The sequence below is a fragment of the Petaurus breviceps genome, unplaced genomic scaffold, assembly GCF_028583685.1.
Source record: "Petaurus breviceps papuanus isolate PSGF00001 unplaced genomic scaffold, PetGlider_PUasm1.0 216, whole genome shotgun sequence".
Classification (NCBI taxonomy): Eukaryota; Metazoa; Chordata; class Mammalia; order Diprotodontia; family Petauridae; genus Petaurus; species Petaurus breviceps.
The window spans coordinates 5,897,714-5,925,602 of NW_027185867.1; the positions used below are offsets into that span (position 1 = coordinate 5,897,714).

The 27,889-nt window shown below is 37.7% G+C and overlaps 1 protein-coding gene across 1 annotated transcript in view; it reads right to left on the bottom strand.

Moving 5' to 3' along the window:
• The window catches only part of CACNA1C (calcium voltage-gated channel subunit alpha1 C), an 879,081-nt gene that overhangs the window by 267,051 nt on the left and 584,141 nt on the right, over window positions 1-27,889 (bottom strand). Inside the window, exon 7 of the mRNA XM_069094317.1 lies at window positions 18,281-18,465. Coding sequence (XP_068950418.1) covers window positions 18,281-18,465 — 185 coding nt within the window. The remainder of the gene's footprint in view (window positions 1-18,280; window positions 18,466-27,889) is intronic.

Genomic DNA, 27,889 nt, shown 5'->3' on the forward strand with positions numbered 1-27,889 from the left:
ACTGAGGTTTTAAATCTGGCTGACAATGTGAATGACTGACCATAGTTTCTCTGCCTGGCATAGTGGAAAGATTCTTGAGGACTTGGGTTCAAATGTCATCTCTAGCAGGTCACTAAATAACCCTAGATCTCAGTTTCCTCAACTGTAAAGAAAGGGGGTGGACTGGATGTGGAATCCCTTTGGTCTTCTTACCAATGATCTATGATCCTTCCACCTTTAAATGTTGGGGTTTTTTCCAAGCTTGTATACAACTCTATACTCTCTAACCGATCTCATTTATTCCTATGACTTCATTTAGCATTTATGCAGGCAGCTCCAAAATGAAAATCTGACTCACCCCAATCTCTCCATAGAACTACCTGCCAGATGATTCCATCCCAACATCCTGCTGACACTTGAGACAATATACCTAAATACCTCTCATTTCCCCTAAAACCAGCTCCTCCTCACTAATTCTCTAATTCTGTGACACCACCACCATCTATCCACTGGGCTTGTAATATGTGGTTCATCTTTAACTTTAAACTCTGAATTCCCCCACATCCAACCATTTAGCAAGCCCTTTTGATTCTATATTGGCAAACTCTCCCAGATGCCACTCTACACTTTCCAGTATCTCTTTAGCTTTCTAGTGAGAAGCAGCCTTGACAGCAATGAGAGAGCAGTCAGGAGACCAAGGCTCTAGTCCTGGCAGTGCCACCACCTAGCCATGTACAAGTCATTCCACCTTTCTAGACCTGTTTTCTCATCTGTAAAATGAAGGGGCTTGTATTACTTCATCGAAAATCCCTTGATCTGTAGAGTGTTTGCTTCCGGTTGCTTTTTTGGAGATTTGCTTGTGTACTCAAAAGACAGGTGGGCAATGATATAAAGGAAGGGACAAAGAATGATGGGGGTAGAAGGGAGAAGAGACTATTAGGATGTTCATCTGTGTGTGTGTGTGCATGTGTGTGTGTGTGCGTGTGTGTGCAGGCACTGCCACCATTAACTCATTTTCTAGGAGCCAGAATGAAATATTTCATTATTGCTTGTCAGGTTTACGTTCTTTATTGAAAGTCATTATTCTGGGCCACTTGTTATTATGGGGGGGGGGAAGGAGATAAGAGAGGAGAGGAGCAGACAGAATGGAAATCATATAATGCTACTGAAGGTGGAATGGAACTATTTCCAAAAGAAAAGATGAGAAAAATAAAAAAAAATAAACCAAAGTTTTAAAAAGTGTCCTAATTTACTGACACTTTTACTTGGTGGCTAAAGATTTATGCAGCAGAACAGGGGAGAGTTGCAGAGATGCTGATTTCAGCTTTTTTTCTAAAGTGCAACTTTGTATATTTAAAAGTGGAATATAATCAGGGGTGTGCTGGAGTCAGCTCAAACTTCATTCAAGAGCCTATGGTTAAATTTTCAGTGTGAGCATTTTATGCCTCAGAAATTAGTAAGTACTACAATTGTGGTTTAGTTTGTGTTCTACACTTAAGAAGGTGATAGGAAAATTATTAATGATACAGGTTTAATAATCTGTTATGGGTACTTTTTTTTCTTCCAGAGAGCTGATTGTTAAACATCACAGTACATCTCTGAGTATAATGCTTTGGAAGAGAATTAGTTACTCCTCATAAATCTTCAGGAAAAGATTGGATGAACACTTGTCAGGGCTGTTGGAGAGAGGATTCTTATTCAAATATGGGTTGAATTAATCCTGAAATTCTTGATTTTGGTGCATCCTAGAAAGAACACCAATCTTGGAATCAAGAAATCCAGGTTTGCAGCTAAGATCTGAAACTTATGACTGATCATGGAAAAAACACTTACTGTTTCTGAGTCTCAGTTCAAAGGATCACAGGAATAATAATTCTTGTACTAGTTACCTTTCAGGGTTGTTTGGAGGAGAATCATTTGGAAACCTTCAAGTGCTGCTGGAATGTGAATTATTATTATGATAGTAATAATGTGTCCTCACTTTTCTGAGGCTAGTCTTATCTTAAACAAATAGTAGAGAAGCCCAAAAAACTCCCCAAGGAACAAGGAGTCATGTCTTGACTCTGCTCACAGAAAACCATAAGGACCTACAAAGCAAGAGTGGCAGAACAGAGATTACTGTGTTCACGACTAAAAAGGAGTTGGATGGAGAAACTACGTAACTCAATGATCTCCACCATTTTGTGAACAGAATTAAGGAATTAGATGAACTTTAATGTCACTTATAGCCCCAAATCTATGACCCTATTAATTTTAAATCCAAAGCAATATGCTAAAACCAACATCTAATTGCAGGAGGAAATAAATAACTTCTATACCTACTTGTGAATTTCTTAAAAAGTCAAAGGAGAAGCAATTTCCATCTCTAGATTTCCCCCACTTTTTGCCACTTCTAGAATGTTTATTCAAGTGTATCTTTATACAATGTCCCATCACATTTTCTCTTGAGGTTCTGGCCTTAGAAACTGCTATTCAGAATGAGGTAAGGGGGCTTTTGAGTGAATGCTCTTGCTGATTAATGGGGAGCTCGTCACTTGACATGAAAAGGTTGACTATGTAAAATCTATAAAAGTAACTCAGCCTTATATGTTGTGTCAGGTTTGGCAAGATTCACTATTGAAAGAGTCAACAGTTTGAAGTAGTGGCTAAATGAATTGTTGGGCATTTGTAACCTTTGTCATTATGCATGCTGGGAATGGGAGGATGGCAGTCTTATAGGTCACTAAGTGGACCTCAAGTCTAAGAATGGATTTTGCCTCTCTTCTTTGCATCAGCTTATTTTCTTATACTTAAAAGCCTGTGTCTGGCCTTCATTAATTTCTTAATATTTCTCCTCTTTCCCTAATTCCTCTGGGGAACCAGTATTGTTTGAAAAATGCTATTCCCCTGGCTAGTGGTAATTCTACTCATTCTCATTTTATATTCCCTATGGTTAAGGTTAGTGTTCCCTATGGTGGAGATGGCTAGGTGGTCCAGTGGATAGAGTACATTACTGGGAACCAGGGAAATCCAATTTAAATCTATCCTCAGATACTTACTGTCTGCATGAGTATTAGGAAAAAGAGGATCAAGTCATTGAAATTCTGGACTGAGGAATTACCTGAGATTACAAATACCCCATCTGAAAAGCAGCTCTTCCCCACTTTTTGGATGCTAATGGAGACTTAAGAGGCCAACTTCAGAGTACACGGTAAGGTTAAGAAGTAACTTAAAATTAAAGTTTTTGAGTCTTCCTCCTGTAAGATTGGGAGGACCCAAGAAACCTCAATGTTTAAGTGGAACTCATATGTACAGGAAAAAGCCAACCTTGACCAAAGAAGAGTGTCAAGGCTATATGAGGAAGTAACCTAAATTCCCCAAAGAAAGCAGATACTTGCCCTAGAGTAATCAGATCTAAAGCTGGACTCAGTGGATTTCCCAGCCAAATTAGGTAATGAGGATCATGAATATTTGGTTTATAAGTGGGTGCAATATTATAGCACCAGGAGAGGTAGCTAGGTGGCACAGTGGATTGAGCAGTAGTAGACCCAGAGTTACTAAGCTTTGAGTTCAAATCTGGCCTCAGACACTTAACATGTTATTGTGATCCTGGGCAAGTAACTTAAACTCTGTCTGCTGAAGTTTCTAATAGCACTTACGTTGGAGGGTTCTTGTGTCATATGACAATGAGATGTCATATAAAGCACTTTGCAAACCTTGAAGTGCTATGTAAATGCTAGAGATCATCAAGTTCAACTTGTTCATTTTCCCTGTGATGGAAATGAGGCATACAGATGTTAATTCATCTGTGCAGGGCTGGACATCTATTAAGGGGAATTGAACTTCTCTTCCTGACTCCAAGTTTATTCTATCCAGTTCAACATGCTGCTTTCCTCATGAGGTATAGGAAAGACACTGGATAATCTTACCCAAGACTTATGTGCAACAGGGGAGCTCAAGGATGTTTTCTATCCGGGTTCCATTTCCTTGCCGTACATTATGATGGTTAAAATTTTGCTTATATCATTATGAATTATTATTCAATGCTGATTTTGAATCAGACACTAGGAGGTGTCTATATGTTGTTGGATTATGCTTCAAGTTAGTGCTAAACTATGTAAAGAGACAGTTGGAACAGTCCCTAAGGTTGTGAAGGCTTGTGGAGACTAGGAAGATATGTTAAGGTGCAACAAAGCCTGTGGTTGCAAAATCTCATCTTCTTGGATGTGTAAGATGCCAATGGAGCAGGAAAGTGGCAGAGGCAGGTAGCATGTTTTGGACCTGTGAGGGCCACGCAGTTAATTTAACATGATACTCCTTTCCCTTGGTCTCATTTCTTACTGAAGTTTTTCAAATATGGACACAGTCCAGTTAACTAGGTGTGAATAGAGATCACTCTGGTCTCCAAAAGATGTTGGCCATATTGAAGAGAGTGACACATGGCTGACCTTGAGCCATTGTGCCAAGTCTGTACCATCTGGGGTCTGGCTCTGGCTAGTAAGTTTCTTCTGAAACTGATATCTCCCCATCTTATTCCCTCTCCCTATCTCAAACGTCATCTGATTGGAGACCCCATTTGGAGTTATCACCTAAGCTGTGAGCAGGTACTGAGGATTGAGGGAATGAACATCTGTGGCACTTTGTCTGTGGTGGACCAGTCTGTCATGGAAGAGGTGAATAATTGGACATAATTAGAGAGAAGAAGGACCTTAAGCAGAATACGAACTTCTTTTATGGCAAATCTGCAATAAACCTAAAGTTCCCCTGGGTCCAGAGGCTGTGAGTATCCTTAAAGGTGAAGAGTGTTCCTATGGATGGTTCCCATGTTAACAAACCTACTATTTCTTGTGAGTATCAAATGAGGCACAAAGGGTATTCAAAATAAAGTGTTATACCCCTTAGTTGCTATTGATGTAACTGGCATTATTGTTAGAGGGGAAGATAGGTCCTTGCTAATGATACTTCCACTACACTATTTGGTCCCCAGAAACTTGGGTTGGTTTCTTAAGACTAGTGACCAGCAGGTCTCAGTAATCTCTCACTGCTATTCTGTATCACAATATACAAGTGCTTTGATGATGATTAAATAATTGATTTTCAAATAGCACTTTAAGATTTATAAAGTGCTTTTCTCACAATAATCTCATAAGATAATGTCAGCATTATAATTTCCATTATATAGATGAGCAAATAAAATCAGAAAGATTAAGTACCTTGTCCAGGCTCATATAACTAATAAACGTGAGGACCACCATTCAAAACTAGGAGTCCTATTGACAAGTTTAATGCTCTTTCTACTCTACTCAAAAATGATTGCTCTCATTTTAGAAACCTATTGTTCCTGGAGACTAGCCAAGAGTAAGGGGAAGCAGTACAGCTGAGCTCTCCCCCACAAATACTTCATAAAAATTCAGAAAACACTGTAGACCAAATCCTAATTAGAAAATCCAAGAAAAAAAATTACAGTGAGTCATTTTTCCATCCCAGGTCAGCATAGGGAGATATGAAGAAGTCTATAGAAACTGAAAACGAGGCTTAGCCAGGAGTGAACTAGCTAGGAGTAAGGAGCATGCCAGTGAAGGGACTTAGGGCTGTGAACCAGGGAAAGAAGAAGTCCCAGATATGGCACAAAGGTGGTTGACTTTGTATGGGTAGCAGGAGCAAGTACCAACTATCAGCCCTGTTATTCGCTACCCAGTGCTAGATCACAGATCCAGTACAAACAGAGGAAGGGAACTAAACCTAGAGATGGTGGTCTAGTGCAAGGAGTACTTACAGGCTGTAGAACATATACTGGATGAAAAGCAAGTAAAGAAATCAGCAGCAGTTTGAAGTCATACCCAAAGAGAAGAGTAGGGTTTCAGATGCAGCCTTCAATCCATGCAAAATCTGTAGTGGAACAATGAGGGCACTAAGCCCAGACCATTGAAGAACTGTAGTTCTGTCACTTGGAATCTGAAGAGCCTTCTAGTTGGCTGACAGTGGCTGAGTCAACTCAGGTCAGAAATTTGCAGAGCTCAGAGCAGTTCCCCAGCCTGAGCTGTCCCTTCAGATTCTTGAATATCACACTACTCAATACCCAGAGAAAGTGGCAGAAAGGTCCAGGATGACACAAAAGAAGACTAAGCATGGCACAGACATTCCCTTCTGGAGTGCAATAGAGCCTAGCCCAGGTCTGAAGTCAGAAAGTAAAGCTGGAAGAACAAGCAAACAAAACAAACAAGAAAACAAAAAAAGAATCCCACTAGACATAGCTATTTTACTGACATGGATGATCAATATAAAAACTTAGAAAAGGAAAATTCAAAACATCTACAAACAAAGCCTAAAAGAAGCGCATAGCTTGGGCACAAATTCAACTAGAATTCTTGGAAGAGATGAAAGAAGAGGGTTTTTCTTTTTTCAAAGCTAAAATGATTCTATAAATGAAATGAGAATGCTAGAGGAAACAATTGGGAAAAAATGAAAGCAGTAAGGGGCTAATTGGAAAAGAAATGAGAGATATGGAAGAAAGAATTGGGAAGAGAAGTAACTACTTTATACAAGAGATACAAAGCCTTAATGAGGAAACAGACTCCTTGAAAATTAAAATGAACCAAATAGAAGTTAAAGATTCCACAAGATAACAAGAAGAATTAAAAACAAAGTTAAAAGACAATGGATCAAGAAGTCTCTACACTTGAAAAAATAGAAGAATGTATAAGGCATATTATATTAAAAACAACTAACCTAGAAGACAGATCAAGGTGAAATAATTTAAGAATCATTGGGCTACCTGAAACCATGAAGAAAAAAAGAGCCTAGACATCATATTTCAAAAAAATCATAAAAGAAAACTGCCCAGAGCTTTAAGAACCAGAGGGTAGAGTAGAAACTGAATCTACTAGTCACCTCTTCAAAGAAATCCCAAAATGAAAACTCCCAGGAACATTACAGTCAAAATTCAATGTTTCTAGATCAAAGGGAAAAAGAAAGTATAATCAGCCAAAAAGAAAGAATTCAAGTATTAAGGAGCCATAGTCAGAATCACATAAGATTTATCAGCTACCACTATAAAGGAGCAGAGTGCTTGGAATAAGATATTTTAGAAGGGAAAAGATATAGGCTTACAACAAAGAATAACTTTCCCATAAAAATTGGGTATAATCCCACAGAGGCAAAAATGGGCCTTTAATGAAATAAACAATTTCTAAGTATTCCTGAAGAAAAGACCAGAGGAACATAAAACTCTGAAATACAAACACAGAGTCAAGAGAAATATAAAAAAGTAAAAACAGGTAAGCAATCATAATGCTGTAAACAAAGATAAACTGTTTACATATGAATATGGAGAAATGATACATGTGTCCCCACAAAACATTATAATTATCATCAGGAATTATAGAGGGAACCTGATGAGAAATGGAGGCCTAGAAATGTGGTTTTTTTTGGTTATGTTTTGATCTTAAAATAAAAAAGGAAATCGAGAAAGGAATACACAATGAGGTGAGGAGCAATAGGAAGAAAAAGGAAGAATGGAGGAGCTTAGCTCACATGTTAGGATGGGCAAATAGAAGACTAACAACAAAAAGGAAGGGGTGGGGATGGGGAGAAGATGACATTTGAATCTCACTTCCCTTTGAACTGGTCAAAGGAGAGAGAATGAATTTCACTCAATAGAGAAACAGGAGGAAAAGGGGAAATAAGAAGGAGGCTAGATTAAGGGAGGGATTGATCCTAAGCAAAACAAGCTTTCCATGGAAGGTAGATCATGAAGAGGGGTTTAAAAGCAGAGAAAGAAAGGATAAGGACCTATTATTGGACTCTGGTTGAGGGCCAGGGGAAGAGAGGCATACTATTAAACTTAGAGCACTGGTGATTAACACACCTCTTCATAAAGAAGGAACAGGAAACAAAGAGAAGGAAGAATACAAGAAAACAGGATGGAGGGAAAATAAACAATAATTATAATTGTGAACATGAATAAGATTAATTTTTCCCCGGTCTCCCACCCCCAATAAAATGGAAGAGAATAACAGAATTGAGCAGAATCCAACATAAGTTGTTTACAAGAAGCATATTCACAATGAGTCAATATAAAGGGGTGGACTAAAATCTATTATGCTTTAGCTAAAGTTAAAAAAAAGCCAGGGGTAGCAATCATACTTTCAGAAAGCAATACCAAAAATAGACTTAAAAGAGATAAAATGGGAAACTACATTTTCCTGAAAGGTACCATAGATAATGAATTAATATTAATACTAAACATAAATGTCCTGTATAGCATAGCATCAAAATACTTAAAGAAAAACTTAAACAGGTCCCAGGGAGAAATAGTAAAACCATAATAGTGGGGTAACTTGATGTACTCTTTTCAGACCTAGATAAATCTAAGAAAAAAAATAAGAAAAAAGTGAAGGACCTGAATATAATTTTAGAAAAGGTAGGTGTGATAGACTTTTGGAGATTACTGAATGGGAGTAGAAAGGAACATACAAATTTCATAACTGTGCATGGCACTTTACAAAAAACTGACCATGTATTAGGGCATTAACACCTCACAAAAATGTAGAAAAGCAAAAATATTAAATATCTTTTGCAGACCACAATGCAATAAAAATTACATTTAATAAAGGACCACTGAAGAAATGATTAAAATTCATTGCAGAATAAATATCAATCTGAAAGAAAGGTTGGGTCAAAGAAAAAAATCATAGAAACAACAGATCATTTCATTAAAAATGTGAAAACAATGAGAGACTATATCAAAGCTTTTGGGATGTAGCTGAAATAGTTCTGAGGGCAAAATGTATATCTCTAAACACTTTCATCAATAAAAGATTGAACAAATCAATAACTTGGGCAAGCAATTGAAAACAAAAACCTAGACAACTAAAAAATTTAATAACACCAAATTAAATACTAAAATAGAATTCCTGAAGATCAAAGAAGATATGAAAAAAGCTGAAAGCCAAAAAAAAAACCACCCCAAATAAACCCATTGAAGTAATAAAAAATTAGGGGTTGATTTAAAAAAAAAATAAAAAGCTAACTAGAGGAAAATCAAGTTATCAGTCTAAAAAATGAAAAGGTAAATTCACAACAAATAACAAAGAAATAAAGGAAATTATTAAAAACTATTTCCCTAATTATATGTCAGTAAGATTGATAGTCTAAATGAAATGGATGAATCTTTACTGAAATGCCCAGGTTATTAGAACAAGAAATAGATAATGTAAATAACCCAATCTTAAAAGAAAAAGAAGTTAATTTACAAATCAGTTCCCAAAGGAAAAAAAAAAACCAGGATCAGGTAGATTTATAAATGAATTCTATCAAATATTTAAAGAACAAATAATACTAATATTATAAAAGTCATTTGGAAAAAATAGGAAAAGAAGAGATCCTATCAAATTCTGTCTATGATACAGATATGGTCTTAATACCTAAACCAAGGAGTCAGGACAGAAAGCAAACTATAGACCAATCTCTAATTGAATATTGATTTAAAAAATTAAATAAATTACTAGCAAGGATGCTACAGCAATATATTACAAAAATTATACACTGCTACTAGTTTGAATTTGTACCAGGAATGTAGGGTTGATTCATTATTAGGATCAATATTGTTGACTACATTAATAGCAAGAACAAAAGTCATATGATATCAATAGATGGTAAAAAAAAAAAAAAAGATTTTGATGGGATATAAAACCCATTCCTGTTGTTGTTGTTTTTTGATACTAGAGAGCAAGGAATATAAAAAAAAACCCTTTCTCTAAGTAGTATTTATCTAAAACCAAGAGCAAGCATTATGTATAATGGGGATAAACTACAGGTCTTTCCAATAAGATCAGGCGTAAGGTAAGGATGTCCATCATCACCACTACTATTTGATATAGTATTTAAAATACTAGCTATAGCAAAAAAGAGAAGAAAAATATTTGAGAGAATTAGTAGTGCCATGATTTTGTGGATGATATGATGGTTTATTTAGAGAGCTGAGGCTTTTTTGTGGATGATATGATGGTTTATTTAGAGAGCTCAGGCATCAGTAAAAAAAATAATTGAAACAATAAACAACTTCAGCACAGTTGCGGGATTATAAAATGAAGTCACATAAATCATCAGCATATCTGTATAGTACCAGGAAAGCCCAGCAAGCAGAGACAGAAAGAAAAATTCCATTTACAATAACTATAGAGTGTATAAAATACTTGGGAGTCTCCCACTAAGACCCATACTGTACTACTTCAAAATAGCTACAAAATATGCCTTATATAAAGACAGACCTATTTTGAAGTAGTACAGTATGGGTCTTAGTGGGAGACAAAAATACCTCTAAATATATAAGTGGAGAAATATTAATTGCTTATGGGCAGTCTGAACCAATACTATAATGATAATAGTTAACATTTATATAGTACCTACTGTGTGACAGGCATTGTACTAAGGGCTTTACAAATATTATCTTATAATACAAAAGACAATGCTGCCTAAGTAAAATTTACATATTTATTGATATACCAATGAGCTAGAAAAAATAAAATTAATCTGGAGGATAAACATATCAAGAATCTCAAGGGAAATAATGAAAATAAGCCAGAAGGAAAGGGGCATGCCAGCATTAGATCTCAAACTATTACAAAGCAGTAATCATCTAAACAATTTGATTCTGGTTAAGGAATAGAGTTTGATCAATGGAAGAGATTAATTACACATTTGATAGATTTGATAAATCCCAAAACCTCACCTATTGGAGTAGGAAATCACAATTTTACAAAAACTGCTGGGAAAACTAGACAGCCATCTGGCAGATAGACCAACTATCTTACTTTTCAGTTCCTTTTCCCTGAGTGACTAAGGCCACAGTGGTTTTTGCTCTCCATGGGGATTTCTTGTCTGCTCAGTAAGGCTGTAGGATCCTGGAGGGCAAGGTCATTTTTCATATTTCTAAGCATAGTTCTGAGCATATACTAAGTGCTCAATGAACATTTATTTTGAGTGAATATATTTCTTGCCAATGTAATAAATATTTCTCTTTCAAGCTGCTTTCCCCCTCTAGACACCTAATCCTCTGATTTATGTAGGAGAGTCCACTAAAGTGTTAATGCCCTAAAATGAAAAGGATTATTAAATCCTCCTGTCAAAAAATCAATAACTCAAAGATCTTAACCCCACTGAGATCATATTTATCCTCTCACCTCAGTTTAGAGTTCAGGATTCTATTTTTTGAGTTAAGAGAAAAAGAAAGTTGTTTCCACTTTTCCTTTACAATTGCTATCAAGATATCATTATAATTCAATTCCACCACCTCTGCTTTTCTGACTTCTTCAGAGATGAGTTTTAATTCTACCACATTGAAAGAAAGGGAAGATAATTTTCTAAAGATTTCTTCAGAAGTGAAAAAATAAAAATAGAATAAAATACCTGAAGACAAATTGCTTACATTTAAAGAACTTTGCAATTTAGCATGGACAAGTGATATTTTGGCAGCAGTAAGACAAGAGTTTATTGGATGTGCATGTTTGCATCTGAAATAATCTTGTAGTACATTCTGATTTGCACAAAATAATGAGAGAATTTAGAAATGACATCTGACAGTTGACTTATCAACACTAAAGAAAAGCCAAAACAAAACAAAACTCATCAAGGTAAGAAACCAGATTGTCGTTCCCAAGGTCTTCTGACTGCCTGAACCAGCCAATGTGGGGAGAGAAGAGGGGTGAGGAAAGGTGGCAATCAGCTAGTGTCCCATAAATCGTTTTTTTCCCTCCCCTTCAATTATGGTAAGATTCTTTGAATATGGAGAAATTCCTAGGGCAATTTAGAGGTGCAAAGACCACTGTGTCCTTAGTCACTCAGGGAAAAGGAACTTAAAAGTAAGATAGTTGGTCTATAGAAAGTTTCTGCCAGATGGCTGACCATTACTCTGAATTTCAACTTTAGTTAAAATAGCATAGAAATTGATTTTAAGGGAAAAAAATGTTGAAAGTCATGTTTGCTTTTAGCAGTTCTGACATTGAGTAAGTCAGAACTCAACTGCAACCAGTAGTTTTGATGCCTGGGAAAGCATTACAAATAAACTCCAGGGCAAATTCCAGGACAGGTACTCTCAAACCAACTTTTAAAGACAGGGTCAGTGAGAGGGAAAAGGGAGAGGGAGAAACATACCACTTGGAAGCTTCCTTGTTTACATTTGATATTAATAGTTTTATTAGCATTGATGAGGTGCTAACTTAGTTGCTCAAACCTGCTAAGGGAGTACAAATGTTGTCAGCATTCCCTACCTTTTTTCTGCCTTTGGGGAAAGATCTGGATTCCTCGGACAGGGCATCATTTTGTCGCCAGTTACAAGATGCCTTGCAAAACAATAATGAACGGGTTTTCTTCTGTAACTGAGGAAGATCAATAGGTCACCACCTAAATGTCCAGAGACCAGGCTTTTCTGGGTCCTCTTGACTTTCTATTCAGGATACAAACTATATGGAAGCATCTAGATGCCCAGTCAGTTGGGAACAACTATATTCTGGCATCTTGGTCCATTTTCCTTCTCTTGAACACCTCTCTCCATTTTGTTACAACTAAATTCTAATGTGTTGTCACCTTGCTCTCCCTTGCCCTAGGTCCCAATCCCTCTGCAACCAACATGCCAATTCCATGGTGATGTTACAGTGTGCCCAGTGATGAGGTGGTGGCACTTTAATGCCAAGTACTTAGTATTCACTCAATAAATACTAATGGACTGATTGAAATGGATGCATTCTTACTGAAATTTGAACTCAATGTGGGTTATTAAATATCTATTCTGTGAAATCGTTGAATCTGTTGTGGCATAGTGGGTAAGGAGCTGGTTTTGAAGCCAATAAGGATTTGGGGTTAATTTCTGCCTCTGACACATACTAGCTTGTGACCCTGGGCAAGTATTTAAATTCTAACTGGTCTAGGCAACTCTCTAAGGCTGTAAGAAGCAAAGACAATGCTGATTTTCAACTTCATTGGTAGAAGAAATTCCTTCATTTAGGAGTTCCCCATATCAGTGAAACAACCAGCCTAGTCCCTGTCCTTTTCCTATAAAGACATAAAGGTATGCAGACTCCTAGAGCTGAGCCATCAAAAGAACATCTGGTCTCAGGACCTTTTCCCTAAGTGCAGTAACACCAAAATCCAGAGTCATATCTAGTAATTTCTCAAACTGGGAAAAATGGAAATGAAATGTGCCTTTAATTGGGGGTTAGGGGAATAATCCTGAGGTACAGCCCAGTACAGCTGCCATCTTGTAGGGATCTATTTTAACTAGTTATTCTTAGAAAAGCCCAGTTATTTCTATGTTGATGAAAGACTAAAAGTACTGTTAATATCCCTCTAAATTGGAGTTGCCCAAGGACAAAGTTTCAGTTTTGTCCTGAAAGACAAAAGTTTCAGTCTTGAAACTTCTGGCTACGGTTCTTCCAAAATGACAAAAAAAAAGTGAACATTCTTTCTGTATTAAGAATACACACACATATATATGTATTTTTTTAAGTCAAGTGAAAAATGAAGTTAATGCTAATTGTTGCAGGACCAAGACACTTCTTTCTCCTTCTGAGCACTAAAGAGTCTAATAAATTTTCATCTTCTAAAGAGATCTATACATTCTGAAAGTATGATGATTCAGTTTGAAGCCAGAAGATACCTCCTTCCTCCAGAAAGTGAGTAGTCAAAACTAAATGTGGTTTAATTTAAAAATCACCAGCTTCCCTTCATTTGTTTTTGCTTCCTTCAAATCTACAGATTTTCAGAGTAGATCACCAGGTAAAGAATTATCTCTAGGTAAATAGTTTGGCCTTTAGTGCCTTTTCTGCTAAGATTTGCTAGTCCTTTGACAGAAGACACAATGGCCTGGTCCATTCCTCTCTAGTGAATGTACTTTCCCACACAGATCCTGCTAAATTTTGTTTCTGAATCAGTCCCAGTGTTAAAATGGAAAAGGAAGGAAGTCCTGGAGCTGCTGAGTCCCTGGGCATGTCTTATAAGTTCAATTGGTACACACTTTTCCTGACTTACCCAGGATCAGCCCCTCTCCTTCTGCCTACATGGCAAAGCCCACCCAGGCCTTGCAGTTAATCAATCATTACAGAGTTCTGTCTCTAGACTACACCCAGGGTACAGAAAGCAGCCAGGAGCCCCACAGAAATAGGCAGACCCCTGAATACAAGGAACAAAAGTGGCTTGGGGAAGCTAAAAGAGGCATCATTCACGCTTGAGGGTTAGGACAGGTTAGGCCAGGAACGCTTGGCAGAGATGGAAGAAAATGCAAATTCCTATCCTCCCACTTAACTTCCAAAGTTTTCCCCTTCTTTCTGAAGAAGGAACAACACACTCCTCTATTGATGTTCAAAACATTTTATGAATCCTTTATTCTGAATGTTTTAACATTTTGGGTTCTTTCCCCTTTTCTTCTCTTCTACCTCAACCTCCCAATACACAGAATATGCAAATGATGATTTTTTGCAGCTGATGAAGCTATGCATTTTAAGTAGTTAGGAATGACCCTGATTACCTTTTAAGGAAGTGAGATTGGGACTGCATTGTGAAGGGTCAGCTCAGATTGCTGCAAATTATCAGGGCACATCTTTGATTTTCTACCTTTAAGTAGACTAATGTCACCCAAATTTTGCTCTGCATCTTTCCCAAAAGCTACAGCTCTAAGGATTTTGTTTTCCATGATTAGATGCTGACTGAATGTTTTATTTAGAAGTTTAGTATGCCCTAGTTGGTCACATGATATAGGCGCTGCTTTAAAATGTACATGTGTGGGGCGGTTAGGTGGTGCAGTGAATAGAGCACTGGCCCTAAAGTCAGGAGGACCTGAGTTCCAATCTGTCTGGCCTCAGACACTTAACACAAAAGTAGTCATGTGACCTCGGGCAAGTCACTTAACCCCAAGCCTTCCAAAAAAAAGCAATAAATAAAAATAAATAAAATGTACATGTGTGTATTTTTAAGTAGCCATGTGCTAATAAATCAATTTAAACAGAGGACTGGTCAGTCTACTAAAAACAGGAATTCAGAAAACTACTTTTCAGATGAAGACTTAAGATACTAGCTCCTGAGTTTGTCACAGAATGATTTTTTAAAAAGAGCTCAATAAACAATGAAAACTGTTATTTGAACCTTTATATGTAAATATATATATATATATATGTTACTTGATGTAATAAAATTTAGTTTCATTTAAAAAAAGAAGAGTATCTCACATTCTATTCTTGTTAAGTAGGAGTATGACCTTTCTTAGTGATGAACTCCTGTGTCCCTTGTAGTTCAGGATATATCTGCATATAGCCACTGAATCACCTGTTTCTCTAAGGTTTTAAGGACTAGTTTTACCACATAGAAATATCCAACTAATACCCATCTGGATACAACATAAATATTATCTGAGTTCTAATTCACAGCTAGTTTCCTATATGGAATTCATCATCGCAAACAAACTGATTTCTTAGCCTCTTTTAACTGAAACCATACTGACTCCTTGAGTTTGAGCAGAAATGCTTGCTCACCAATAAGAGATAGAGGCCACATTCTGAGGTGGCCTGGGGAGTCTAAGTAGCCATATCCCCAGCACACTTTACAGCTGCAATAGATTAAAGGGGCAGGAAAAGGCAGAAAGACAGAAGGTAGAAAAAAGAGGGAGTGGAAAGAAAGGAAAAAAAAAGAAATTCTCTGTGAGCAGAAGCGTTGGGCTGGAGCGTTACCCAGCTTTTTGTGAATACCCAAGAAGGAGACTGAAATTCTAGGTGTGAGAGGTAGCACATTTATACACGTTGATCTGTCTTTCTCTACTCTCAAAAAAAAAAAGAAAAAATATACATACATATATATATATACATGTACACACACATATAGAATGTCATTATACTTTTAAAATATTGCCAAAAAACAAGAACAAGTTTGTGTATGTGTACATGTAGGTATATACATTGAGCCTTCGTTGAAAGGTTCCTTGAATAGTCAGAGAGGAATATTCCCTGGGAACCTGATTGCTTCTTCACCTCTGAAATGCCTTCAATTTCCATTCTGCATACTGGAAACTCCAGGGAAGAAAGCACAACACAGCTGTACAGCTGTGGAAAGTTGGTGGTTGCAGTCGTGTGCTTCTCATTATTCCCCACTTTGGGTGTCATTATGACAGTGTTTCTCTATACCACATCTGGTTGGTGGGGTACCAGTGACTTGGGTTGGGGGAAAAGGGAGGGAGGGATGAAAAACCACAATTTATATCTGGGTTGTCACTAAAATAAATTATACCTCTTCTTCCAATCCCCCTCCCCCCAACTACCCACTGCCATCTTGCCCTCCATATCCCAATCTAATACTGATAGGAATTTCCCTAGCAACCTAAGACATTGGTTTGAAGTTCATGTGATACATAAATCAAGTATTTTATGACCTATTTATTTGTAGGTAGATAACTGGGTGGTTTTTTTTTTACCTGTGCATGACCAAATAAAGGTTCTTAAGATGCCTTCCTAAGATGGAAGGCAAAACCAAAGAACTTTTCAAAACCTTGGTAGAATTTGGTATGATTTACTCAACAGAATAAACTTGTCCATTTGGGAGCTGATTTAGCTGCTTTTTAAAGTAATTCAAACAAATGTCTTAGTCTGTGGTCTCACAAATATTTTCTGAAGAGATTATTTTTGGCTTAGCATAACATTTGGCATTTGTATGACTTGAAGTTCTTTCTCAAAATTATACCAATGCTTTGATTAGTTTTAAATGTCCCTAAATGATTCTTTACACCAGGGCAAGCACCCACCTATGGTTTCTGAGCTATAAGACATCTACAGGGATTAGGAGCCGTGTGAGTCAGGAGGACTTGGCACCTGACCCATGAAAGCATTATTTCATTATGAAATTTTCTAGAAGAGACTCATACATTGTTCCTGGAATGTTCTTTCCAAGGCAGGAAGACACTGTTGCTTCCTTGGTTTCAGGTTGATTGTCTATCTGCTTTGTTATTCCCCACCCAAACATTCAGTTCACTTTGGTGTAAGATACCCTCTACAAATATACTCTATTCATGGTACTCTACCCTGCTTCCTAAGAAGACTCAGGCAGGTTCCATGAATTTCAGCTCTTTTGCAAAATTCTAGAGAATACAGTGCTTTCATTGCTGGCAGTATATATTATTGTTCAAAATACTTAGAGGATACCACATCCCGAAGAAGGAGAAGCTGGGTTTTCTGGTGTTTTTTTTTTTCTTGCCAAAAATAGGCTTTGCCTTACCAGGATAGAGATACCATTAGGGGAAGAGAAAAGTTGCATGAATATGGATATGTAGATCTGACTATAGGGTTATGTTTCATTGAGATCTTAAGCCAGATTTCCATAAGGGTCAATCAGATGACATGCAATATAGCCAGTTTTACTTGTTGGAAAACAAGGGCTAAACCTCTTAGGGAACTAGGAATTCATTACATACTGGTATTAATTCAAAAGGTGTCATTTCCAGATATCTGTCATGTAAAGAGGAGGTTTTAAAAATTTAAGTCACTGGTGAAAATTGATAGTGATATACTGGGCTAATGAATGATTAAAATGTTAGGACAAGATCAATCTAAGAATTAAAATATAGCAACATGCTATAGAAATGGTGATCAGTGGACCTTGTTGATCTGCTGGACTGGTTCACTTCCCATGGAGCTGGACATGGGCCCTGATCCCTTTCTGTGGAACATGTGCTCTGGCTTCTTACTGAAAGATATGCACTATCTTGAGATGACAATGCATCTCCCAACTCGCCAGTTGATATCACCAGTGATAAGTGGCTGTATCAAAGATGATTGACCATGGAATGATCAGCTGATTCTGACTCTGGCTAATAATCATCTTTAATCCAACTCCTGTCATGGGTGACCAATCAAGAATTGCCACACCAGGTCAACAAGGTACTTGTCCTTCCATAAAGGGCCAAAGCACATGTCCCACAGAAAGGGAACAGAGCTCATGCCAAGTTCCATGGGAGTTGTCCTAGTCCATCAGATACTGGGGGAGTGGGAGGGAGGATCCATTGATCACAACTGTTGTACTATAAAAATGCAATGAAAATTCTGGTTTGACATGGGATCTTTATTCTTAAGACACCAGGCCTGATTCTTTTTTATAGACTTAAGAAAAAGAACACTTATACTTCTGGATTTGGAGCCAAGGTGGGGAAAAGGGAAAGAACAGAAGTGTTACTCAAAGGGGATTTGTTATCACTGTGATCTCTGAATCAACTATCCAAAAATTCCCCAAACAAAATGCTTTATTTTCTGCTTCTTCTCCCCCCATGGATCTCCCATTTCCAGATACATACCCAATACAGCACATCTGTCCAACCCTCCATTGTAATGCACTGGAACACAGTTAACATGGCGAAGGCGAAATTGTCAAAGTTGGTGATGCCGTGTTTGGGTCCATCCCACCCTGCTTTACATATGGTGCCATTCTGGCACTGCCGTCCATGTCCCGTGTCAAGGGCACAAGGAGAAGGGTCATCTTCTACTGGGGCATCTCAGGTAGCCAGAGAAAATAAAGGAAAGGCAAGGACCAAGAAAAGGAAGAAGAGAGAGAGGGGGGAGGGGAGAGAGAGAGAGAGAGAGAGAGAGAGAGAGAGAGAGAGGAGTTAGAAAAAAATGTGGTTTAAGGTTCATGACCATAGAAACAAAATAATAAGATTAATAACAACATACATGAAATCAATTTTCATCTTGGAGACGGGATGATTCTGGGCATGTGTTAAACAAATTGAGTAACTGAGGTTTATAATATGCCAGTACCAATTCAAGAAAGTAATCATTTTGTATATTTGCCATACAACTTGGAGACTTTAGATTCAGCAACTGATTTAATGTACCTGGATGCTGTGCTGTGTTAACACCACATTCTTCTGAGCAATAAAAATACAGCAATGATGATGACATTTATATCACCAGGGTGCACAGTACACTGCCAAGTTCCTTCAGCTAAATAATGATGATGGGGAGAAGGATAATGACTGGTGATATTAGTAGTCTTTTCTTTGAAGAGTTTATTGACATCTTTCTTGGTATACTCAGTTTTGGAGTCAAGGGGTATGGTATTTGGAAGCTTCCTCAACATATTATTATTCAAACAGCTTATCTAAAGATTTAAATAAAAGCTCACATGTTTCACTTCTCTTTACATGATTCATAATATCCCAAGTACCTAGTCTAGGCATTTCAAAATTCTCAGGATTAACTTTTTGCTCCCTAGAACCCATATTCCATACACATGCTTTCTAGTCAGGCTGTTTCTCTTTCCTGAATATGATTTGTAGAAAATAGCAGCAATTTTGTAGTTTGGTAATTCTTTTTCAGTCACCTGTAAAGTGGCACATTCTTTTTATCCCCATGGGGACATTAAGGCATGGGAAGATGAAGAGAATAACTTGGTCCATCAGTAGCACAGCCATGATTCCTGACTATATTTTACAAATGCCTTGTAAAGAGTCACTTCCTAAATATCTGTTGAACTAAATTGTAATATTCAGTCCTTTGAAGGATACCATCCTCTCTTCCCTACAAATTAAAGCTCTGATCCTAAAGCAATACCTACAGGAAATCTGTTATCATGAAAAAAGGTCCCTTTTCTGGCAATTGATTTGTAAAATATCTTTCCCTCTTAATAAAGTCCTGCCAGCTAATTTGGGACTGGAAAGTACTCCATGATGCTTAAGAAGCAACATTCCCAAAACTCACAGAGTTCCCCTCGATTTGTTCAAAGAAAAAGAGAGTTGGAATGGTCTAGGAAACCCAGATTATCCTCTCCATGTTTCCCACATCTGAAGTGCTTTGTACTTTTGTCCTAGAGTTGGGTAAAATCAGTATCAGCAATAACAATACTTACAACAGCCCCTAAGTGCAACTTCTATACAAATAATACTTGTAGGTTCTTTTGCATGTTTGAAGGAGCCCTGTAGCAACCAATGCTAACACTGCTCTTTCCTAATCTTGGCAAGCTATGTTGTAGTTCAGTCATTTTCAGTACTGTCTGACTCTTCCTGACCACATTTAGAGTTTTCTTGGCACAGATACTGGAGTGGTTTGCCATTTCCTTTTCCATCTCATTTTATAGAGGAGGAAACTGAGGCAAATAGGCTTAAGTGACTTGCCCAGGGTCTCACAGCTAGTAAATGTCTAAGGCCAGATTCGAACACAGGAAGGTGAGTCTTCCTGACTCCTGGCCCAGCACTCTGTCCACTGTATCACCTAGCTGCCAACGGATAATGAGAAAAAACAAAGCAAAACAGGGAAGTTGTACAACATACACCTGCCTTTTGGAGACATAGGTGTCATGGCTGCTGATTAAATTTGGGGTAGTATTCATAATTAGACAACTTCGTTAGGAATGTCATGAATTAGGATCCTGCTTATATATGCATACTGTATATAACGGTTTCTTCCAGCAACACCCTTTTGCAATAACCTTATTAGCATATTACAACCAACCCCCACCATATCACAGGATCCCACACTAAGATAATTTGGTCAATTATGCAAGATACCAAATTGGTATTTTTTTCTTTTCTGTGGGACTAGGTTTTTTGCTGTTTTGGTAACAGTCTTTCCTCATGTGATAACATTAGTGATGTTAACTTGGTAAAACTTGGTACCTCCATGGTTCTTTCATCAAGGCTAATCATTGGTAAGCTTAAGCAGAATGCTATGCTTCTATAATACCTGTCAGTTAAGTCAAAAAATTCAATGGTCTTTATGGAAAGTAATATTATGTGATTCACACACACATGAAATTAAGCACATTACCTTTTACTGACAGGTAATAATGCTAATAAAAAAGCAAAGAAATTCAAGGAAATTTTCCTAAAAAATAATGATTACAGTTGACAACAGCAATAACATGATCCTAATTATCGACTTTGTTGAAAAGTCTTCTCATTTTTTCCCTCTATTTTGGGCCAGTTATTTCAACATATTCTCCCTTTCACAAATATCAAAGCAACCCAAATGTTGCAACCCCTCTGGTCTGATTGGGCAGCAGCTGATGATAGTCTGATCTGGGCAGCCTGTATGTCTGGACAGCTGCTGCTAGCTTGGGCTAGCTAGGTCACTTGGCTACTGGGCAGCTGTTGCTCCGGGACCACTGGACTCTTCACTACAGGTAGCATCTCTGCTACACAGGTTCTTCCTGTAGACTCCCAGCATTCATTCAGTGATGGACAGCTGGAGTCACTGCTGCTAGCCTTTGGTTTGGATGGGTGTTACACAGCTTTCCTCAGCTGGAGTGTTACAGTTTAGTAAGGACAATGACCTTTACCTTCTCTTCTTTGACACCTTCAGAGTCTCAGTTTTAAGGTTTGTTACCTGAGAGAGTTCTAGACTCTCTGGTTCAATAATCCTGGGTTGAGAGTTGGCTTCCCTCACGTTTTGAACTCTACTTTTATTTATGATGATTAGTTCAGTATTCTCTGGTTTCTGCAGAGACTTGAGTTAAGAGACTTGGGACAAAGGTAAGGAAGTTGTATGTGTCCTGGGGCAAGTTCACTGTCTCCTGGCCTTTTCCTATATAATCGAACTAGATAAGACCCTCTAACCCTTTCTAAGGTGTTCTATGTCTCCTTCATGTCTAAGGGACTTTACTCTTGATATCTCAATGTCTCTCTCTTTTCCTTCCCACTACCAGTTTGGCGGAAATAAAAATGGAGCACAGCACCTCCTTATGCTGAAGTGTTGCTATTTCTGGGCTTGCCGTTTCAAACATGAAAATCTTCATTTCAAAGAGGAATATAGGAAGAAGAAGAAGAATCTTCAACCAAGAGGAAAATCTTCAAGAGCCTAAAGTTGGGTGCTCATGCTAGGGAAGATGGTGCAATTATAGAAATTATTGTTAGTTATCTTGTCATAGCTGATATTTTATACAGTTAATGCACTATCCCATATACAACCTCATCTGATCTTCACAAAAATGAGAAGGGTAGTGCAAGTATCATTAACTTCATTTTTCATAAGAGGAAACTGAGTCTCAAAGAAAGTAGCTGTTCGTCTTTTGTTTTCAAAGAGAACCACTGATGTCATGGGGGTGATGTCTTCACTTGTGTGTGAATTAGATTTAAGTGAGGCAGAGTTGCAGTCTTCAGCCTTACTTTTTCTTCAAAGTTCAGTGGCAAGACAAAAGTCAAGATTATTGGCAATGGCCTGGGATTCAGTGCATGACTTTGGCTTCTTTGATGTCTAACCAAGCTCTAAGGGCTCCACAGCACCTACTTCGGCCACCTTCATAGCTGTTGAAACAAATTGTTCTCATCCTCCCATTCTGCAAGGGGTAGATGTCTCTCTAATTCACTTATAAGTTTGGGGCTTCTCATTACTCTCAACCTGGTGTAGCTTGTTTGCCTAGATGGTTTTACTGGGGTGTGGCCATTGCCCATGCTATAGCTTCTTGAAGCCACAAATGAGATCTGGGTGAAGGTGATGTCAAAGATGGATGAGCAGCTCTGAAAAGGGCACAGCAACCCCCTACACCAGAGATGCTAATCTTTTCTGAACACCTGTGCACCTGAACCACTGACTCTTTAAGACAAATGCAGCACATAACGAGACAGAAAAAAATTTTGTGTGTGTGTAAAAAGGAAGAGATTTATATTGTGAAAGGATGCAAGATATCGCTACTGTTATAGATGAACGTTTTGATATTTAACAGGGGTAGATGTTCAGCTGTCAATCTTGTCTGACTCTCTGACCCAGTTGGGGTTTTCTTAGCAAAGATACTACAGTGGTTTGCCAGTTCCTTCTCCGGATAATTTTATAGATGAGGAAACTGAGGCAGACCCCTATAACTGGGGTTAAGTGACTTGCCCAGGCTCACACACCTTGTAAGGGTCTAAGGCTGGATTTAAACTTAGGTCTTCCTGACTCTAGCCAGGTGCTCTGCCCATGTTTGTTTTAATATATACTCTAATATGTGTGTATGAAGAAAGTTTTCAGATAGGATTCGTACAGCTTTGGAAAGAAAAGGTCCTGTGGCATAGATATGAGATCTCAGATTTCTCTGTGAACAGAGGGGAGTGATGTCTTACATGTGTGGAAACAGTTTTATTAGTCTACAAATAGGCAGAGAGAGACATCTTATTAATTAAGTACTAAGGAAATATGATTGCATAGAGACACAGTTTCATGGGCACCAGAGATTGAAGACTGTGGTGAAGACTTCAGAGCTTGATGGTTACTTCAGCTAATTTTCAGACTACTTTAGGAATAAAGAGAGTAAAACTTTAAAAAGAGAGAGAGAAATCATATATTTGGAAATTGTCATCTCTTGCAAGGACTGTGAAAGGGGAAATTTGTGGAGCTGTGACTTTTAAAGTAAAAGGTTAGTCACTTAGTCAGGAGGCTCCCGTTTAAGCCATAGGAAATAGAACAAGAACGGTTCAGGAACCAGAAGACAGCTGAAGGCACAACAAGGGAACTAACTCAAAAGCCGCTTTGGCTGTTGTCGTTCATCCTTCCGTTTTTGAAGAGGAACAATGACATCACCAGGATGATGCACCTGCCGGTAAACTGAACTAATTATAAGCCATCAGTTTGTAGAAGGCTTTCTTCTGCTCATGGACTTCATAGTCAATGGACTTCATAGCAGAATGGACTTCATCTCCAATGATTGCAATTGCCCTTCAGCACCATCTAGAGTTGGAGAAAGGTGAAGCTTTTCATAAGGGCTTATTGCTGCCACCTGTGGCTTGAGAAGGAAAAGCAGAGGGGGCTTTGCAGCTTCTTAGGTACAGGTGAGCCGTGAGCTCCATTCTTATTGGACAATGAAATATCTGGATGAGTAAAATGACTGGCTGGTTGGGTTGCTCTGTATAGCTCAGAGATGGCCTGTTTGATGAGTTCTACAGTACTATAGCTTAAAGACGACAGCTAGAGCAAACACTTTCTATAATGTCCTTTAAAAGGTGATGAATATTCAAACAGAGAAGGAAAGAGAATTTTCCCAGTTGGAAAGCTGATGATCTTTCATCAAGCAGTGAGAAGCATTTAACGAATCAATAACACTGAAGCCTGTAGTCCAGAGTTGTGAGTTACCTGAAGCACATGAGTTTTTCTCCCTCATGTTCCTACCTGTCAGGTTCCTACAGCTGTGTGTAAACACTCTTCACCATAGCTGTTGAGTCAATTGGTGGGAGAGTCATATCTAAGCTTAAATGTGTAATGTGATATATTTTACATAGTTGCTTTAACATATTGCTATCTACATTATTATCATTTCTTTTGCTTTATTGTTAAGGAGATGGTTATGTTTAAGATCTAAAAGTGTTTTTTTTTGTGAATGACAAACATAAAATACATAAGATAGGGGGGTGGGTGGGGCTTAAGAATTAGAGTGGGGAGTGCAGGGTTGTCCCTCAGAGCCTGAGAGTCTGAAAACATAACCATATGATGGTGGTCTGTCTCTGGGAGCTTAGACATGTTAGTATGACAGCAATTTGGAAGAAGTGAGCCAAACCCAGAGAAAAGTATGATGTTTGAAATCCTCCTGAGAGAGGGTTAGCCAAACCTGAAGTGTTCAATGATTATGAGAATATGTGGGGCTATCACAAATAACATAAAAGAAGGGGACATGGGAAAGACAGTCACTTCATTAATAAATGAGAAAGAGCTGATATCCATAAAGATTATTTGGCAGCTCATAGTGTTGCTCTGCTATTTTAAATTTGTCTCAAGCAACAATAAAAAAAGCTTTGGGAACAATTAAGAAGCAATGAATATCTTGTAAAAATAGGTATCTATAAAAAGCACTAAAGAGAACACTTGGAAAATGTGAACACACAAATCAGCAGGTTCCAGCAACATCTACCACAGGTTATAGAGAGATTAATTTTAAAAATGAAGTGAACTTTTTTGGCCCCCAAGAAGCATACATCTCAGAGATGAAAGTAAGGGCATGGGGGTGGAGGTTGGAGGGAATAAATGGGTAGTGGTAGAAGACAAAAAAACACAAACACACACAGTTCCTGAGCTTGAAAACAGAAAAGGACAGAACAGCTCCATTCCCCTGTTAGTCTCCTGGAAAGTACAGCTTTAAATTCCAGATATGACTAAAACAATGAAAGTAAATACCAGGAAAAGAATGTTTTTTAATGTAGTTAATATCAATAGGAAAATGGAATTCCAAGAGAAAGTAATTTGAATTTTACCAAGAAAAAATAAGAATGGACAAATCCAAATATTTTGTTCAACTTAGGTCTAAGAAAGAAATGTAATGAAGGTAATTATTTCTGGGTTCTTGCAAACCACTTGTTTATGATCTCAGAGAGACTTACTGCCTTCTAAAATCTACTCAGAGTTGGCACAGAGTACCAACAAATGATGGGAAAATTACTTAAGCGCCATCAACAAAAGGTACCAGCATATGATGATGTGCTTTCTGGAGAATGGAAGAGGCATCTTTAAGTTGTCTCAGAGATTTAGATGAAGGAGGAATTTGTACTTCAGTTCTCATTTTCACTCATGACTAGGAGGAAATAATAGATGGTTGAAAAAGAGTTTGCCTTTTCAATCCCATGAATTTCTTTATAATCCCAGAAGACAATTGGAGACCTATATGTCTAAAACCAATCAACATGTAAAATTCATAGTCTATATACTGTTCTTGAGAAGTTGGAAGAAGGATATGGGGTAACTACCATACACTAATTATAGGGAAATTGTGTTACCTTTTTTTGTCTCGATTTCCTCAAAGGTAAAGTGATGTTGCCGACATGGCTGATTTCTCAGTTCACATCCAACTGTATTTTTCAATTTTATTCTGCTCATATGTATCAACCACAATATTTTGACCTTTCATTCCATACATAAAATGTCTTGTCATAGTTATGGTAGATTCAAAGTACAACCCAACACCATATAAAGGAGTTTGTTACTGAGTTGTCTGTTCAGAGTTCTAGGAGTTAGTTACTCTGGTTTAGAGTTCTGAGACAAATCATCAATCCTTTTTGAATATGACGGACTGAAGTATTTTGGAGACATGGACACCAAACTTATTCATATGGGACCAATATTATTTATCTGGTTAAAATTAGAAGATAAGAATTTGGTTACTAACTTCTGGACTCAGAAAGATAAGAGGAGAGAAAGGTGAAAGGAAAAATTTCAGAACTGTATCAGAGAAGTTTGAAATTCTAAGGGATGTATACCAATGGTGTCAAATTAAAATAGAAACAGAGCCACCGCATCATACATAAGGATCTCCATGGGACCCATGTTGATTTAGAAAACCATATACTAGCATTATCTATGTTCTATTGTATTTTTATTTATTTTGTTATATACTCTCAATTATAGTTTAATCTGGCTCTGGCTGTGATATGGCCCACAGTTTTTACACTTCTGACATATACCACAGCTATTCATGAGTATGTTTAGTTAAGTGGAGGAACAATTTCAAAGCAGAAAATCAGAGAAGACACCTAGTGTTTTCTAGCTTCGCTGAGATGTCATGTCTAGAGAGATCTGAGTCAAGCAAATCGTGGATCAGCTCAGCTTATCAGGGGAAGCATATGTATTACATGGAACCTATGTTTCTCATGGAGCTTTTTTGGACAGCTCTTGAGATAGAAAGAAGACACCAAAGTTTATAGTTTCAGAGTTGTGAGTTACCTTAAGACATGGACTTTTTCTCACTCATGTATTTCCTGGCACATTACTATCAATGTGCTTATTTTCTCTTACAAATGCTTAAAACATTGATGGGAGAATCTGACCTAGGTTTATATGTAGATTTTGATAAATGTATTATTCCTGAATTTTCCTGAATTCCTGAATATATGAGTACCTATGATATTATTTATTTTGCCTTATTTCTAAGTAAATTATTATATCTAAGATCTAAAAGTATCATTTTTAAAGTAGCTGATTTCATGTAAATGGAGGCACTTTGGTGGGAGATTGACTATTATAGTAACAAAAAGGAGGAATGTATTTTGCCCACAGCGGGCCTCTTCCTAGGACTTTGAGAAAGTTTGAATGTAACCACAAGATTGTTCTTCTTGGGGAACCTAGATGTAGCATTGTGAGAGCAGCTAGTCCAGAGAGTGAGTGGGTGGAGAAGTGTGAGGTGTTTCAATGTGGGTGGCTACCTCTTGCACCTGAGAGACATATAAATTCTCGGAATCCTCAAATCCACATTGTCCATGATTCTGAGCACTGCAGGTTTTTGATTGTGCACCGCCCTCCTCCCCACTGTGCTGAATACATTCAGCGTTTTGGAATGTCTTTCTCCTAATTAGTTTTAATCATTAAGATGATTTAGCAACATAGTTCTTTTGCTGGAAAGCTAAGCATCAGATCATCAGACTAGCACCACGTGGCAGGTCTGGAAACTTGGAGACAAATGAGGGCCCACATTCAAAGCTCTGAAGTGAGAGGGGTTCTTTGAAGGAAAAGGTTAAAAGCCTACAGCAAGCCTCATCATTAACATGAAAGAGTCATGCTGGATTTTCTCTAAATGCCTTTCCGGTTCTAACATTTTTTGAGATCTTTGATCTATTCTAATCTGCTGAGCTTTTCTGTTTTGGGGTAGGCAATATGTAGGATATCCCTCAGTTCTATTCACTATTAGTAACTGTGATCCTAAATATTACCTGTGGTATCCTAAGTGATAGATGGTATAGCTTACCTCATGACAGATCTCATGGGGGAAATATCTTGGGCTGATTACTTGAAATAGCTCTAAAGAGATTCGCCCACAAGACACTCACTTGAGCCAGTTTACCATTAATGGTGATGGGCTGAGATGAACCGTTCACATTCCAAACTCTTTTGTAAGTGTTTTTTGCAAAACAGATAATGGTGAAAGTGGTGGGTGTAGAAGTGCCTGTCAAAATTGTAGTCGTTTCCTACAGGACAGAGAAACTGCATTTTCCATAGTAAGACAAGTCCTCTACTTA